General features: G+C 40.9%; 1 protein-coding gene across 6 annotated transcripts in view; it reads right to left on the reverse strand.

The window, feature by feature from the left end:
- The window catches only part of FLT1 (fms related receptor tyrosine kinase 1), a 195764-nt gene that overhangs the window by 127815 nt on the left and 51912 nt on the right, over positions 1 to 16037 (reverse strand). For all 6 annotated transcript variants that reach the window (XM_008021816.3, XM_073013098.1, XM_073013096.1 and 3 more), the window contains exons 4-9: positions 10853 to 10977; positions 6693 to 6855; positions 6454 to 6590; positions 3761 to 3935; positions 2670 to 2787; positions 71 to 240 (exon numbers count right to left, since the gene is read on the reverse strand). In XM_008021816.3, the coding sequence (XP_008020007.1) occupies positions 71 to 240; positions 2670 to 2787; positions 3761 to 3935; positions 6454 to 6590; positions 6693 to 6855; positions 10853 to 10977 (888 nt within the window). The remainder of the gene's footprint in view (positions 1 to 70; positions 241 to 2669; positions 2788 to 3760; positions 3936 to 6453; positions 6591 to 6692; positions 6856 to 10852; positions 10978 to 16037) is intronic.

Below are 16037 nucleotides of genomic sequence, written 5' to 3' on the forward strand. Positions count from 1 at the left end.
CTTGAATTCATAAGTGTTCACTAATTTATTTCCTATCAGAACCAGAAGAAAACCTGAGCAGCAAACTTACCATTCACAATTAGAGTGGCAGTGAGGTTTTTGAACACATTTGACTGTTTTATGCTCAGCAAGATTGTATAATTCCCTGCATCCTCTTCAGTTACATCCTTGATAATTAACGAATAGCCCCGAGTCAAATAGCGAGCAGATTTCTCGGTCGCAGGTAACCCATCTTTTAACCTGTGGTTAAAAGCATAATCAGTAAGTCATTTCACATGGCCTCGCAATATCACTTTGGTAACACTGTCATTTAAGTTTTTGAGCTCAATTTGACCAGTTCTTTCTTCTTTTTTTTTTTTTTGAGACAGAGTCTCACTCTGTCGCCCAGGCTGGAGTGCAGTGGCGCAAAGCGGCTCACTGCAGCCTCTACCTCCAGGGTTCAAGCGATTCTCTGCCTCAGCCTCCTGAGTAGCTAGGATTGCAGGCATCTGCCACCACGCCCAGCTAATTTTTGTATTTTTAGTAGAGATGGGGTTTCGCCAGGCTGGTCTTGAACTCTTGACCTTGTGATCCACCCGTCTCAGCCTCCCAAAGTGCTGGGATTACAGGCGTGAGCCACCGCACCCGGCCTCAAGTTGACCAGTTTCAAATCTTTGATCATCAGTGTTGATTTTTAAAATGTAGCCATTAACTTTTCAGTAAAGGCAGATATGCTTTTTAGACTGGGTAACACTTCATATTTACTGGCAAGGAGGAAGAAATAAAGCGAGTGAAGACAGAAAAACAGTAGCTTAGTGTGCCCACAGGGATACCGGTGACCACTGTGACTTAAGGATTAACCCAGAGGCAGGGGCTCTGATTCCATCCGAGATGTTTTTCAGAGTTTTCCACGAGGCTCCATCAGCAGTATAAGGGCCATTGTAAGTCAGATCAACTAGATCACTTCTCCAGATAAAAATACAAATAGACTTTCCTATTGTGGTCTCAGGTGGAGTTCTTATTAGTTTTATAAATGGTCACACCAGTTGTCCCTTTCGTAAACTAGAGTGAAATCAAGATGATCAAGATTTCTCCTCTGAGGAAGAACAGTTAAGGTGCAAAACAAACAGAAAGCATAAACTTAAAAAAATTTTAAGAACATATTAAATACTGAATCGATGCATTGATATCATTCTATTGCACACAGAACTGACAGTCAGAGCCTGGATGCTTGACCTGGCTCTGCTACTCACTGCAGGCTGCTGCACACATGACTAACCAGCTTGGGCTCCAATTTTCTCAAATTTTCTAGAGTTTCCCAAAGGTTCCTTATAACTCTAAAATTCTGTGATTTCATTAAAATGCATGGTTCTTTAAATAGGCAGTTTTAATCCATCAGGAGTTTCTTATGTTCTGTATAAAGGTTTAATATTGGGAACTTAGTTCGTTATCATGCATGATTATAAAGTCCTACAAACAAATTCCCATTACTAGTGTGTCTCAGATCCTAAGTAATTAAAATGAGGATGCTACACTTTGTGATTACAAATATTGTCTTGGTATTACTTTAAATTATTTCCTATCAACAAGTCAGCATTTTTGACGGTGGACTGAATTTTTTTAATGCCCTTGCGACTTAGTTACTGAAGAAATCAACACTAACAGATGAGCATGCTCTCAGACCCCGGTGGAGTGAATGTACCTCCTGGAGTCATTAAATTACTATTCAATTTACTATTAAACCTAAAAATTTACTACTAAATGCTTTTGATATTCTGAAGCAAAAAAGATCATTTTTCTACTGCAATGGCATGAAGACATAGCACAAAGTTAAAATTTTCTCTTTAATTCCCTATTAAGTATTTAAGGGAACTGCAAACAAACACACTACCCTCATACGACATTGAAAGCCAAATCAGCGCTGGTCAGGGGGATTCTAAAACGGCACCACATCCCTATTGTATGGGTTGTTTTGCTAATCAGTTTTGCACCATAACCTTTGTTTAAAAGGTAATGACTTGAGCCAAAGGTATTGGCATTTAACAGTAATTTTGTAAAATGATTGCAGATCATAAACAGATTACATTGTTTTACATCAGGTGTTGTACTAGTGCTTTCAAAAACTGCTGAACGAGGTTTTGAATATATATCCTTCTAGCCAAAAAAAACTTAATTAGTTCAAGTAGGCCCATTCGTCCCCATCTTCAAATGAGTAGGTCTTGTCTCTATTAATGTTTGTTTAATTTTAAAACAAGACTGGAACTTTCAACCCAGCTGTACATAAAAGAATTATTTTCATCATTCTCATTACAAGAGTCCACTTCTTCAGGGTTAATAGAGCATGTTACATATTCAAAGTGCTTCCTAGTCATTGTTCAACGCATCCCATTCAAAGAATGCTGACATCATAGGAAGGTTTAGAGATGCAGAAAGTTAACCACAGTAAGAGACTGACTAGACTGAAGTGAGCACTCGAACAAACCTCATCTCTTGCTTACCTTGCTACATTATTTCCTTTCCCCCAGCCCTTCTCACCTCCACCACCCAAGAATCTACAGAGTTCTGAGCTCTCTGCAGCTGTCTGAGGAACGTCTCTTGGTATTTTGTCAGGAATTGGAGTCATTAGGCTCTTGCAGCTTCCCACTTACAAAGCACATCTTACACTGTTATGGAAATAAGTATGGTCCTACCATACAACTTCCGGCGAGGGAAACGCCTTCACTTTCATAGACAGCCGGTAAGACCTCTTGCCAGCTACAGTTTCGAGCACCTGCTGTTTTCGATGTTTCACAGTGATGAAGGCTTTATCTTTGAAAGGAGAAGTGATAAATACATTAGAAAAGAATATATTTCCATAAGCAAAACCTTAGGGCCTCATGAAGGGAGGGTGTAATCAATGAGTAAATAAACAGAGCTGAATTATGATAGAGCCTATCAATAAGCCTAAATATTGATCAATGAATAGGATACTTTAAAAGCACCGTAACTGGTGCACGCCTTTCAAGTCAAATGGTATCACGTCCTAGCAACATAAAACAGTGGCAGAGCAACAGAAAGTAAAACACCTTAAATATCTCTATCACAATAACAAGGAAGTGGGAAGATATTTCTAAAAGTCTACGTGGCTGCTGTGAGCAAGGTGAGAAAAAGTTGCTCTGGGCACCCTAAAACAACTAATTTGATATCAAAAATCAACTGGAGAAAGACAAAAGGAAATAAAAGGCTACTGATAGAGAATTGTTCCACAGTTTCTGCCCTCCACACTGTTTCCTTTTCAGCAATGGAAATAAGGCTTTTAAGCATTTTCTTTATAGAATTTGCATACTGAAATTAAGCAACAACATTAGGATTCCATGAGAGTAAAAGTAGGGATAAAATAGCATTAATTCTAAATGATTTAGCATACCATATTTTTATTTCTCTAATTCATGGTAGTACCTGAGAAATTTTTCTGAGGTAATAAAGATAAAATTCATCATCTTTTTCTGTTTTGTTTATATAGGACACTAAAAATTTCATAAATATATTAGGTTCTAACCGAATTATTAGCTATAATAAATATCTAAAGAAAGGACTCTCTGTTCAATTCAAAAGTATTAAATTTAAAGAGTACTTAATGTGGTTTGCTTTTTGACAGGGCGAGGAGGGAACCATGGCCAAGTCATATTCATTCATGCTAACGTAACTCTTGGCCAACAGAAAACTGACTTATTTAGAGAACACAGACATCTACAATGATTAGAAAGCATAGCATGAGTTGGCAACGCTGAACTATGCTTACCATATATATGCACTGAGGTGTTAACAGATTTGAATGATGGTCCACTCCTTACACGACAAGTATAAAGTCCTTTGTCTTTGTTCTGCACTTTGTCAATAGTAAGAACACTGTAGAATATGTTGGCATGGGAATTGCTTTGGTCAATTCGTCGCCTTACAGAAGCTCTCTTATTTTTCTAGAAAGAAAATGTATAACAAATGTAGAAGGAGTGAGTGTTCATGCTTAAAGTTATATAGGATTTTAACATTTCTTAGATCATAACTTCGACAATAGCTTCTGTTTTATGCTAAGAATCATGTCACATCCACCTAGAGCACAATGTTTGGAAACTATATCTGTGTCTAGAGATGCTTCAAATATGTAGCATAGTAGGATTTATTTAGCACTTAATTTTCTTCAAATGCATTTTCACATATACCATCTCAATTGTTTGTCTCAACAACCTAGTGAGACTGGCAGGCTGACTGCCCTTTTACTGATGAAAAAACTGAAGGAAGGGACCCCCTGGCCCAAGTTGGCCAGGAACTCAGGTCTTTTGAGCATAAATCTAGTGTCCTTCCTCTGGCACACACACCTCTCTACACAGTGACCTGTTCTGTAGGCATACATATCACACACAAACATGACAATCATAAGCCTTAGTGTCTGGCTTAATGACAGTGCTTCTCTCACCAAATCACTGTGTGAGTTTCCTTTTTTGTCCCTACTAGATATGAAGGAAAAGATAATGAGTCTTGTCTCTACTTACTAAGGTGGAATAATCCTATAATTTCATTATTTCACTATTTGAGTAATGCTTGCCCATGTTGGCTAAATCATAGTAAACGGATCTGGGGACATGCAAAGCCATCAGCAGGTTTAACCAAGACTTGAAAGGTGCTGTCCCAGGTTTGTCTCAGAGAAGAACAAGAATCAGTCTTAGGCTCCGCAATCTGACCTGGCCACAATGACAGTCCTGCTCACTGTTTTGAGAAGACAAGATCACATTGCCTTCTCCCTTTTTTTTTTTTTAAGCACTGTATTTTATAACTAAAAAGTTATTTCCGCCTCTCAATCCTTCCCCATAGTCATAGGGGCAGAGGGGAGGAGCATGGAAAAATGTCTTTGGGAGCTGTCCAGAACTGATCTTTGGATCGGGAGCTTAGTTCTCCTCTGTGCCACATTTAATACACTTCTACCCACCTGTCCATTTACTTCCCTGTTGGAACAGACAGACACATTTTGAGGCCATTTTCTTCATTCTCAGCAATAACCAGAGAGAAAAGTCAATTGCCACTATCAAAAGTCAGAGAACTAGTCCCTTAACGTAACAGACTGAGGGAGCTTTCTGCAGCTCTTTTATACAGGTACTACTCCCTTTGCCAAGTTGAGTAACACTGGTATTGCTTCTGACTTGGGAAATAACTCATCCTGTGTTTTAGAGTTGCTTCGCCCAGTACTGCAGCCACCAGCCACATGTGGCTATTAAAATTAAATGAAATCAAAAATTCATTTCCTCAGTCACACTAGTCACATTTCCAGTGGTCATCTGCCATATGTGGCTAGTGGCACAAGTACAGGATATTTCCATCACAGAAAGTTCTGTTGGACAGTGCTGTTTTAGAAGATTATTAGCATTTAATAGATGTATTATAGATACTCTTACTTACAGTAGCAATGCTAGCAGGATAGAAGTTTCTTCCCTCTTGGCACTTATTGAGAATATTTGATTTCTATTAAAACCCAGAAAATATTGCTACAAGCCATAGCATTTTTATTTAAATGAAACAATACCACTCCTAGAAAACAGCTGATGACAGATAAGGCCTTAATGTGCCCCTACAGGGCACTCGTTACACGTTTTTGTTGCTAAGTTATTCCATTTCCATGGCAAGAAATGTCGATGAAAAACAACACTAGCTTGGGGCTCATGCATTAATCTTTCATACATAATTTAATCATAAATTGACTTTGTAATTGGGCAATCTGAACAACATAACAAATGATTGTACTTGAGATATGCCGCATAAATCACGCTGATACACAAGAAATGGGGGCCAGAACTACTGTCAAAATTTCCGTAACAGTTTATGATAGTTTCCCCATGTATACATTTCTAAAACAATTATTGTTTGCAAAGATGTTCGATTTGAATAAGGGAACCCAACTCAGGCTTCATTCTTCTCATTTTTCTGAAGGACAGAATTGCTCCCCTGACACTTAACAAATGGAATATTGGATGACTGGGTTGTAATATCTTTTCCAAACATGTTCCAATCAGGTGCCTGACTGTCTGCCAGTATCCTAAATGAATGCGCTGACAGAGACAGCCTCCTGGAAAGTTGTTGTTGTTGTTACAAAAGGCAGTCCCTGCCTGGCATTTAGTGATACATTTCTCTCTCATCTCTAAATCCTACAGAATAGTTTCCAGGAATGAAACAATCCCTTTCTTTCCACCTAGAATCATGCAATAGAAATACCAGTCTATGCTCTTCAAAACAAAACTTCCAGACATCAAAAGACGATATCTCTGCATATCACACTCATGAAATGCCAGGCAAAGAAAGCACTCGAACCAAACCCAAAGCTGCTTTATTGACTAACACTGCCACAGGAATCAGGATTTTCTGATTTTTCCCATCTCAAAAACCCTGCGGGATTTCACTTGCTAAAAATACTGTCCTGCAGAAGAAATAGAAAAATGGGTCACTCACTTCATCAGGGTAACTCCAGGTCATTTGAACTCTCGTGTTCAAGGGAGTGGTGGCAGTACAATTGAGGATAAGAGTATGGCCTCTAAGTAATTTGACTGGGCGTGGTGTGCTTATTTGGACATCTATGATTGTATTGGCTGCAAGCATAAAAGAGAAATTTTTTTAAATTAAGATTTCATTACGCAGATAAAAATAAAGAGCACTTCGGCTTATGTTCATGCCTCTGAAGCATCACTTACTTTGTCGATGTGTGAGATAGTTTGTCTTATACAAATGTCCATTGACTGTTGCTTCACAGGTCAGAAGCCCTATTTCTTTGTACGTTGCATTTGATATGATGAAACCCTTTCTACTGTCCCAGATTACACGTTTTCCATCAGGGATCAAAGTGTCAAGTGGAAACTGAAAAGGAAGAGGCATGTGTTAACAAGGTCCTATTAGCACTGGTTGGCAATACTGTTTCACCAGCAGTTGGTGAAAACATGGTTTTTCATCTAAAATGAAAATAGTAAAACTCTGTAGTTTGCTTATAACAAACTAGGTTAAAAACTCTAGTTTGCTATCATTGGTTCTTGAGTTTTTTTGTATATAGCAAAAGATACTTGCATTATGATTAATTATAGTAATTATGATAATTTACTATCAGCCTTGGCAACAAGTGGCACCTACCCAGGATAGACCTAGTTGTCATATCAGACTTTCAGGGGGAGCCCATAACTCTTTGGCCTCCAGGAATCTTCATAATAAACTGGTCGGACACTCAGCAGACAAACCAATTAACAGGCTGGGCGTGGTGGCTCACACCTGTAATTTCAGTACTTTGGGAGGCCGAGGTGGGTGGATCACCTGAGGTCAGCAGAGACCAGCCTGGCCAACATGGTGAAACCCTGTCTCTACTAGAAATACAAAAATTAGCTGGGCACGGTGGCAGGTGCCTGTAATCCCAGCCACTCGGGAGGCTGAGGCAGGAGAATCGCTTGAACCCGGGAGGCGGAGGTTGCAGTGAGCTGAGATCACACCACTGCACTCCAGCCTGGGCAATAGAACGAGACTCCATCTCAAAAAAGAGAGAGAAGCCAATTGCATTTTTTTCTACTGGGGCTGCCAGATTATTCTCATTTGTTTTCATCGTCCAGCGCTTTTAACAAGTCATAGCTTTTCCTCCCATTTTGCATGGTTTACTGAAGAAGTGGCTGTCTTCAAAAGACTGTAAATAATTCCAGGTCCTCCAAGATTCATAACATTAACTTGGCACTCACTGGGATTGTCATTCTGAGGATCCTGCTGTGTCACAAGGAAGGTGTCAGCTCTGCCTCTGGAAGGGAAAATCCCAGAAGCTGGAGCTGCTGATGGTGAAGGCAGCCTTGGAGGCCAGAGACTCTGCCATGAATGAAGTGCTCTCAAATGCTTAGAAGTACTCCCAAGCATGGTGAGTCCAAACAGAAGAAAATAATCCATGATTTGACTTTCTCCTTATGCCTTCTTCTGACATCAAGAATGTAACGTTTAAAGACTACAAGATAAACACTCTGCCGTGGGATTGAACTTTATTTGTAAAGGGTCATTGCTCCATCAAGTGGCCCAGCCAAATTCCCCTGATGCCAGGTTGCCAGTCCAATTTCAGTGGTGGTCGACTCCCAACTACCACTATTCGTTATTCCCAGTTGAAAAAGGAAAAAAAAAATCAAATTACCTTCCCCCAACAGATTATACAGGAAATACCAAACAGCCATAAAGAAGCTTGAAACCTTTCCTGTCGCCTTTTAAAAAGTGCACCCGATGTCCCTCTCTCTATCCAGTTGTCATTTATTTCTATTGCTTGCCGAAGGAGCTGATCTGGATTTGTGATCCTATGGCAGAAATTTCTAGTCCAGAAGCCACTAGTGCCTCTCTTCTAGGGACTGTGCCTACATTGGAATGTATTACCGGTGTTCCTTGGGTTTGAAATTAATTACATCCTGTTTATGAAGAACTGAAAGCAATTAACGGATTCGTTTCATGTTGCACTATATCAAGGTGCTACCTGTAAACTTAGGAATGTATTCGGTGGGAAAACAAAAACAAAAACAAAAAAAACCTTCTCTTCTAATTTAGTGCAGACAAAGGAAAACCCAGAAAAATTTAAGTCAGGGACTGACATCTATGTTACTTTACAAATAAGTGAAAACAAGTATGTGCTGAATCTAAAAGAAAGGTTTGCTGACAGGCTTCCTCAGTACAACTTAAAAATACACTCAAATTTCCTTTAAAGTGTTTATCTTACTCTCATCTATCCATTACGGCTGTTAGTAGCATTCCATTGACAAAGTAACTTTACATTTAGCTGAGAAGATCTAAAGCAGTCAAAGACTGTAGCCCATCAGCTGTGGCCACCACCGCATGTGTAAGAATGAAGGCAGATGGGCAGGTGGATCTCAGCCTCGAAAGGATGCCCTGGGCAGCAAGGCCTGTCTGCAGTTGACCACGGCTCCGCCAAAGCAGGCATGTGAAAAGGAGAGGGAGGGGACAGAAAATTAGAAGAAAAGGGACAATAAGAGAAATGAAAGGGAAAGATATTAACTTCATGTCAGCAGAAATACGTCATAGGTTAGAATATTTCCAGTACACATGTGCCAAACCAAAATCCCCGTTAAAATTGTACACTTCTCTTTCTCTCTTTTTAAACTGTGCACTGCAGATCTTACGCAGAAAAACAGTAAAGAGACTCCCACCAGCCCCAGATTTTTATATGGGAATTTTGGAATGTTCCTGATGACCGAAAAACCCACCTGCATTGGCGCGCGCATGAAAGAGAACGTTTCCCTCTCCACACGGTGTTTTCCGTATTAATCATACAGCAATAATTATCTCAGACTAAGGGGAGTAATGCCATGCTGTTGAAAACATGACTTGGTGATATATTAAGTACAGTATTGGGTATTAAACTGTTAAATAATGCTAAAGCTAACCCCTGAATAGGGCTTATCTTGAACTGAGATACTGATCTAAGTGCTTTCCATATATCACCTGACTTAATCTTTCTAACAGCAATGTGAGGTGGTACCACTGTCATCACCCCCTTCCTCAGATGGGGAAAGTGAGGTGGAGAGAGGTTTGATGACTCATTAGTTTGCCCAGTGATGAGCGGCAGTGTGTTCAGAGTGCAGGCAATGTGGCACTAGCCTCTGCTCTTAACCACCCGTGTCTTCCTCCTATACAAACTAGACCATTCAAGAAGGATGACAGAACACTGAATGAGAAGGCAAGATATTGGCTCAAATGCTCCCTATGACCTGGGAAGTTCCTGACACTCTGGAAACCAGAGTGTTTTTATCTTGACCAGCTGAGGAGTTTGACTCCTCTGGCATTTCCAGCTCTGCCATAATGACTGTCTATTTCCTGGCGATGGCACACAAATGTAATGGAGGCCAAAACCTGTCTCCGATGGACTATGTTGAGGGCCTACGTGAGTAACAACCCAGGACAGTGAATGCAAGGAAGAGGACGAGGAGACTCCTCCACCACATTTCAGGACTCAGGGTTGATGGATGAGACTGAAAATCATTCTCTAAACCTTTCCAGCCTAACTGCCACCACTACCAGCACCAAACACTTCCTGAGTGCCTGCTCTGTGATGCACTGTGCGAGCTGCTGCCCTGGGGCGGCCTTGACTGTTTGTCTTAAAGTTCTAAGCTCTCAGAACTTAGCACAGTTTTCCATCTGGGGAGTTTTTATCCAGTTCTGAGTCCTGGTATACTCCTAACTCTTACTGCTGATTAATTAGCTAAATTGTCATATGTTTAGTTTTTGTTTTTCTTAGATTCTACCCTAAATGTTTTTCCTTTCCATACGTACAATTTACAATATCATATGAAGAAAAGTTTCATGTATGGCCTTTCCTCCCTTTTTTTCCTAAGAGATGAAGTTTGGGTGCTCAGCGGGAGACAGGCCTTTTTTCACCAAGGAACTTGCCAATTCAAACCAAAGGTGGTGTCTCCTTATGCATGAAGCCAGAATGTCAATGCCTGGAGAACTGGGCACCCTGCTGACATTGTCTACTCTGCAGTAATCTGGATAATCCACTGTCTGCAAAGTTATTAATTTGTGTAAGCAGCAGAATTGATTTTTCTCACATTTGCACACAATTGGGTTTGTGGCAATACATAACATTTTTCATGATTTCAGTTCTTTCATTATTCACATCGATTCATGCTTAAGACACTATCATTTTATTCTATTTAACCACATCCATGGGCATAACTTCTAGCATGATTCCTTATAGTAAAAGGATGTTACAGGAAAGTCCACTGAGAAGCCCAGATGTCTGTAAGGAAATTATTCTGGAAAGATAAAACGAGTAAAACTTCATTATGCTTGTTTGCAGTAAAAGTATTCTGAGAAAAGCAGTGTTCAAATTTACCTTTTTTAAAGTAACAGTGATGTTAGGTGATGTGACCCGGCAGGGAATGATGAGCTCCCTTCCTTCAGTCATGTGTATAATTTCGGGGATTTCACTGTACATCTCTACGAAAGGTCTACCTGTATCTGAATGAGAAGAAAATGAAAAAAAAATATATATATATATATATAAATGATTGACACGCAAGCATCTAGACACTGTAGCTAGTGGGGTAAGGCAGCCACTGCCACAGTCACACCATTCTCCCTTAATGTAATCCATACATTCATATCTTTGTCTCTGAGTTTGGCCCTCTGTGTTTCTACCCAGAAAAAGAAAGCTTCCCTAATAAAGCCTAAGTTCACATCTGTTGTTGGCCTCTGATCAGATTGCCCCATACCCTAATATGCAGTTGTGATATGGGGGGACCACTGTGGGAAGAGGCCTAAAAGTGCAGTAAGAGCAAAAGGAGAAAATTCTGCATAAACTTATCACCACAGTTATGCTAAATGCCTCAGGAAGCGCCCTCCAGAGCCTTTGTAAGCGCTCAAAGGGCGCAGATGCAGTGGCGAAGTCAACTCTTCTTTGGAGAATTCAAGGTGATGCAGAAGTCTAGCAAGTCGAGGAGAGGATTATCATTTGAATCACAGAAGCATGACTTAAAGGTTTTCGAGACTTTTCCTCGGAGGCTAATAATAATGAACGAGAAGGTCTGAGCTGCTTAGGGGGAGGGGGACAGGCAGGAGAAGCTGTGTTGAATGATGCATTTATTTCATATGTATATTAGGCTTATTTCTTTAGTATGCACTACTTACCTGCTAATAGCAAAGTATGTGCAAGTACCTGCAGAGAAGTCTGGAAAATATTTTAAGCACCAATACTTCCTTAAAAAGCATGGCATTTGGCCAGTCTCAGAGGCAAGGAGGATTCAAACACTTGTTCAGCTTCCCTGTAACTCCTCAGGGAACCAGAATGAGCCCGAGATCCTTTTAGAAACATTCTCAGTCTACCCTGTCCTTGCCCTGGGGAATCCATTGACATCCTCAGGCAAGGATCATTGTGTTCTGATCGTCCCCCATTTGCTCCAGCCTTATATACTAAATGGAAAGAAGTCCTGTGTGAACTCTCTCCATTTGCTGAAAGAACCAACCAGGCCACCACCTGCTTGCTGGTCCTGTCTCGGGTTTGTGAGTTATGAAACTCATTCAGGATGCTGAATGGAGAATGAATAGGAGAGAAACAAAAGCAGTAAGCAGGCAATGGTTGCCTAGACTAGATGGTGGCTACAGTGATCATTATGGTAGAACTGTGTCCCCGCCAAAACGATATGCTGAGGTCCCAATCCCCCTGTACTTCTGAATGTAACCTCATTTCAAAACAGGGTTGTTGCAAATGTAATTACTTAAGCTAAGTAAGGGAGGGCTCCTAATCCAATATGATTGCATCCTTATAAGAAGGCAGCCACGTGAAGGCAGACAGGGTGTGCAGACTTGCTCTATGTACAGACGGAGGCAGAGACGGGTGTGATGCAGCAGCAAGCCAAAGAATGCCAAGGATTGCAAGCAACCACCAGCATGTAGGAAGAGGCGAGGAAGGGTTCTCCTGCAGGTTTCAGAAGGGGCATGGCCCAGATGATTTGATTTCAGACTTAGAGTTTCCAGAACTGTGAGATAACACACGTCTGTAGTTTTAAGCCAAAAAAGAAAAAACAGTGGGCCATTGCAGTAGCCTGCTGAAGATGGGATGGTTTTGTGCACAGCAGTGTGGAATGGAGGCACAGATGTAAGCTCTAGAGAGACCCTCTCACCACAGCCCATCTTGTGTGGTCCTTGGCACCTATATGTTAATAATTCTCACTGATCCTCTGGGAAGCCTTGCTAGCCCCCTTCCTTCCTGCACCCGTCTCCACCCTAGCCCACCTTAGGGACTTTCCCAGTGTTCCCATTGATTCTGTTACAATACAGTCCACAGAACCAGCAGTTTTTTCCTCTGGGTACTCCTTGGATGCTAAGTTCCTAGAGGAGAGGAAATGGATTGTATTCATGTCTGTCTCATGTGTGCTGAATGAATGAGTGAACAGGTATCCAACCCTGTCATTTTACAGATGAGAAAAAAGGCACAAACAGGTGAAATGAGGTGTCTAGATGGGCAGAGCCAGGCCTGTAGGCCAGTTACTTCTGCCTCCAATCTACAGCCCCTTCCCCTGCAGCACCCTGAAGGCTGAACCTCTGGCTACCTTCTCTTGAAGGCCCCCACAGAAAGGGCTGCCAGCAGGTGACAATGATTTTTTAGAGATGAAGGCTAATTTCCACACATTCAGTGGGAAAGTAAGCACCTCATGGTACTGTATAGTGTTGGAGAAATTCTGAAAAAGGACTGATCACCAAGGGATGGGGTGTGACAGCAGACTTTGGGACAGGCTTTGAGTCGGAGGGAGGCATCAGATCATGGTGGTTCAGAGTACGCCTCAATGCCTGGGTTTAATCCTGGCTGTGGTCCTGTGTAACTGTGAAACCTTGGGGAAATCATTATGCCCTCTGTGCCTCATCTGTAAAATCTATGTGAACAGGCTATAATGAGGATTACATGAATTAAGATATGTAGAGCACTTAGAATGATTCCCTAGCAAATAGTTAGCTGTTAATTTTCTTATTATTATTTTGACTCATTTGAACTTATGAACAAAGAGGGGTAGTGTTAGAGTTGGCATCAGGCAGACATGAGTGGGGCAGGAGAGTGCCCCTCCTCCCAAGAATGTCAGGTGACCATCAGGTGACGGACAGGTGGTTATTAAACTGTCTTTCTAAAATAATAATTAGTCACAACTGGCACCAGAGATAGACAGTCTCCCAACAGATAGAAAACACCTACAGCTGGTGATCAGCAGCTTCCTGATAAGATCTCGGAAGCTGGGCGAGCAGGCTCAAGCATGCACACTCAGAGGCCAAATGGCAGAGTTTCACCGGTATATGACTTTCCTCTGCGAATGCTCAACTGGTAAGGGAAAAACACCTCAAGTGAGCACAAACACAACGTCAGTAAACACACTGCACACGCAGCTCCTCCCAAGTGCTGGCAGGCCACTGTGCATGTGGACAGCCCATCCCAAAGGAAAAATCAGGGGAGAGTAAACGCAAACCCTTTAATCTCTCAAGTCGCCTGCTTGGCCCTCTGCCAAGTGTAGTTTGCTTCCTCTCATTCCTGCTCTAAAACTGTTTAATAAACTGTCACTCCTGCTCTAAAATTTGCCTCGGTCTCTCCATCTGCCTTACACCTACTAATGCCCTTGGCTGAATTCTTTCCTCCAAGGAGGCAAGGATCAAGTTGCTGTAAACCCATACAGATTCGCTGCTGGTACCAGTAGGTAGATATGAAAATCACAAATTATACTCATCATCTTAACTATCAAAAATATAAATATATATTGACATAGTGGCATAGAAAGAAGGATTGGAAACAAATATACTAAAATTTTAACAGCCAGGTGCAGTGGCTCACACCTGCAGTCTCAGTACTTTGGGAGGCTGAGGCAGGAGAATCACTTGAGGCCAAGAGTTTGAGACCAGCCTGGGCAACACAGCAAGATCCCTTCTCTACCCGAAAAAAATTAACAATGATTATCTTGGGGTGTTGGCTTTATGGATTATTGTTTTCTTATTTACCTTCTTCTGTATTTGTCAGTCTTCCTAGAATGATCATGCGTTATTTTATAGTAATATTTTTAATTATTAAAGTTAAAACTCAAATGATAAAGCTCCATCCATTTTTGCTTAAGGAAAACTATAAATTTTGCATTTGATTTACCTGAGTTTCGTCCTCTATAATAGAATGAGACATTAACTGTCACAGTTAATAAACTTACGTGTTTATTAGGAAATCTCAATGGGTATAGTAACATATGCAGAGAGAAAGTTAATCAGATAGAGACAAGGATTTCTTATCAGCATTAAATTCCTCCTTTAAATAAAGTTGTGGAGCTAGACATTCAGCCATGGACTATTGGGATTTGATCATTCCTTTCCTTCCTCTTGTGAGTCTATATTTTTTTCTCTTTTGTGCCTCCCAAGGTAAACACAAACACCAAGAAATGGTTTAATTCGTTTAACTAAACTGTAAATCCTTCATATTTAATTTACTGTCTCCTTAAGTGACCGTTTTCAACAAAGGGCACTGGCACAAAAAGTTCCTACAGGAGATAATAAAATCAGTGTAGTCATTTCTAGACTAATGCATACCAATCCCAACTGAAAATAGAAAAGGTTAATTCAATATATCTTTGAATTTCTTCTTTCCCTTTGGTACTGTGGATCCCCCAAACACTTAAATTTTACTACAGCTATTGGCCTTTAAAAGCCAATATCAATTTCAGCACTGGGTCCACTGAAATTCTATCCAAAGATATCAGAACTTCAGTGATTTGTGTCCCTCCAAACACAATGCAAAACACATCATTTGTGTGACAGTCAGTAGTGGCATTATAAATCCACCGTGTTTGCAAATGAGCATATGACTGCAGATACAAACACACACACACACACACACACACACACACACACACACACACGAACAGTACTCTCTGGGCTTATTAATAGTATATTTCCTCTGCAATTTACTTCAAGGAAGGGCTAAGAATGAAGTTGCCTGACATATAATAATACAAACATATTTTGTTTTGTAGGACCATAGATATAGAAGAGGTCACGGTTCCATTAATATCACCAGTAAAACTACTTACTACTCCCGTAGGACACATTTGTCTTTGTCACAAAATTAAAAATGACTTCCAATCCCAGCCAGCACTGCAGAGTGATTTCCTGAGACCAAATTGGCTGGTTGTTGAAAGAGTGAGGAAGAGCTGCTCCAAAGACTGCCGGTGTACCGGCAGCTCAGACACACTGTCACCAGGGACTCATGCCAACACTCAGCTAGGTGGAGGTCACACTGCCCTCACCTCTCTGAACTCTTAGAGCTCAAAGCAGTGACAGGAAACTGGCATAGAATATGAGGTTTTCTCACCCACTGGGAGTATCTGGGCTGTCACCTATCCTTCAGGACAAGTGGGCTCAGACACGGAGAAAGATCAAACTGGGACCCTTGCTCAGAATGGAATGATGTCTGTTTTTTAAATGGGTTTTTTCCTTTTGAAATCTGTAATCATGCTGGTACATTGAAGCATACAGACATAGTGGACCCTGCATGTTATCCT

The sequence above is a fragment of the Chlorocebus sabaeus genome, chromosome 3, assembly GCF_047675955.1.
Source record: "Chlorocebus sabaeus isolate Y175 chromosome 3, mChlSab1.0.hap1, whole genome shotgun sequence".
Lineage (NCBI taxonomy): Eukaryota > Metazoa > Chordata > Mammalia > Primates > Cercopithecidae > Chlorocebus > Chlorocebus sabaeus.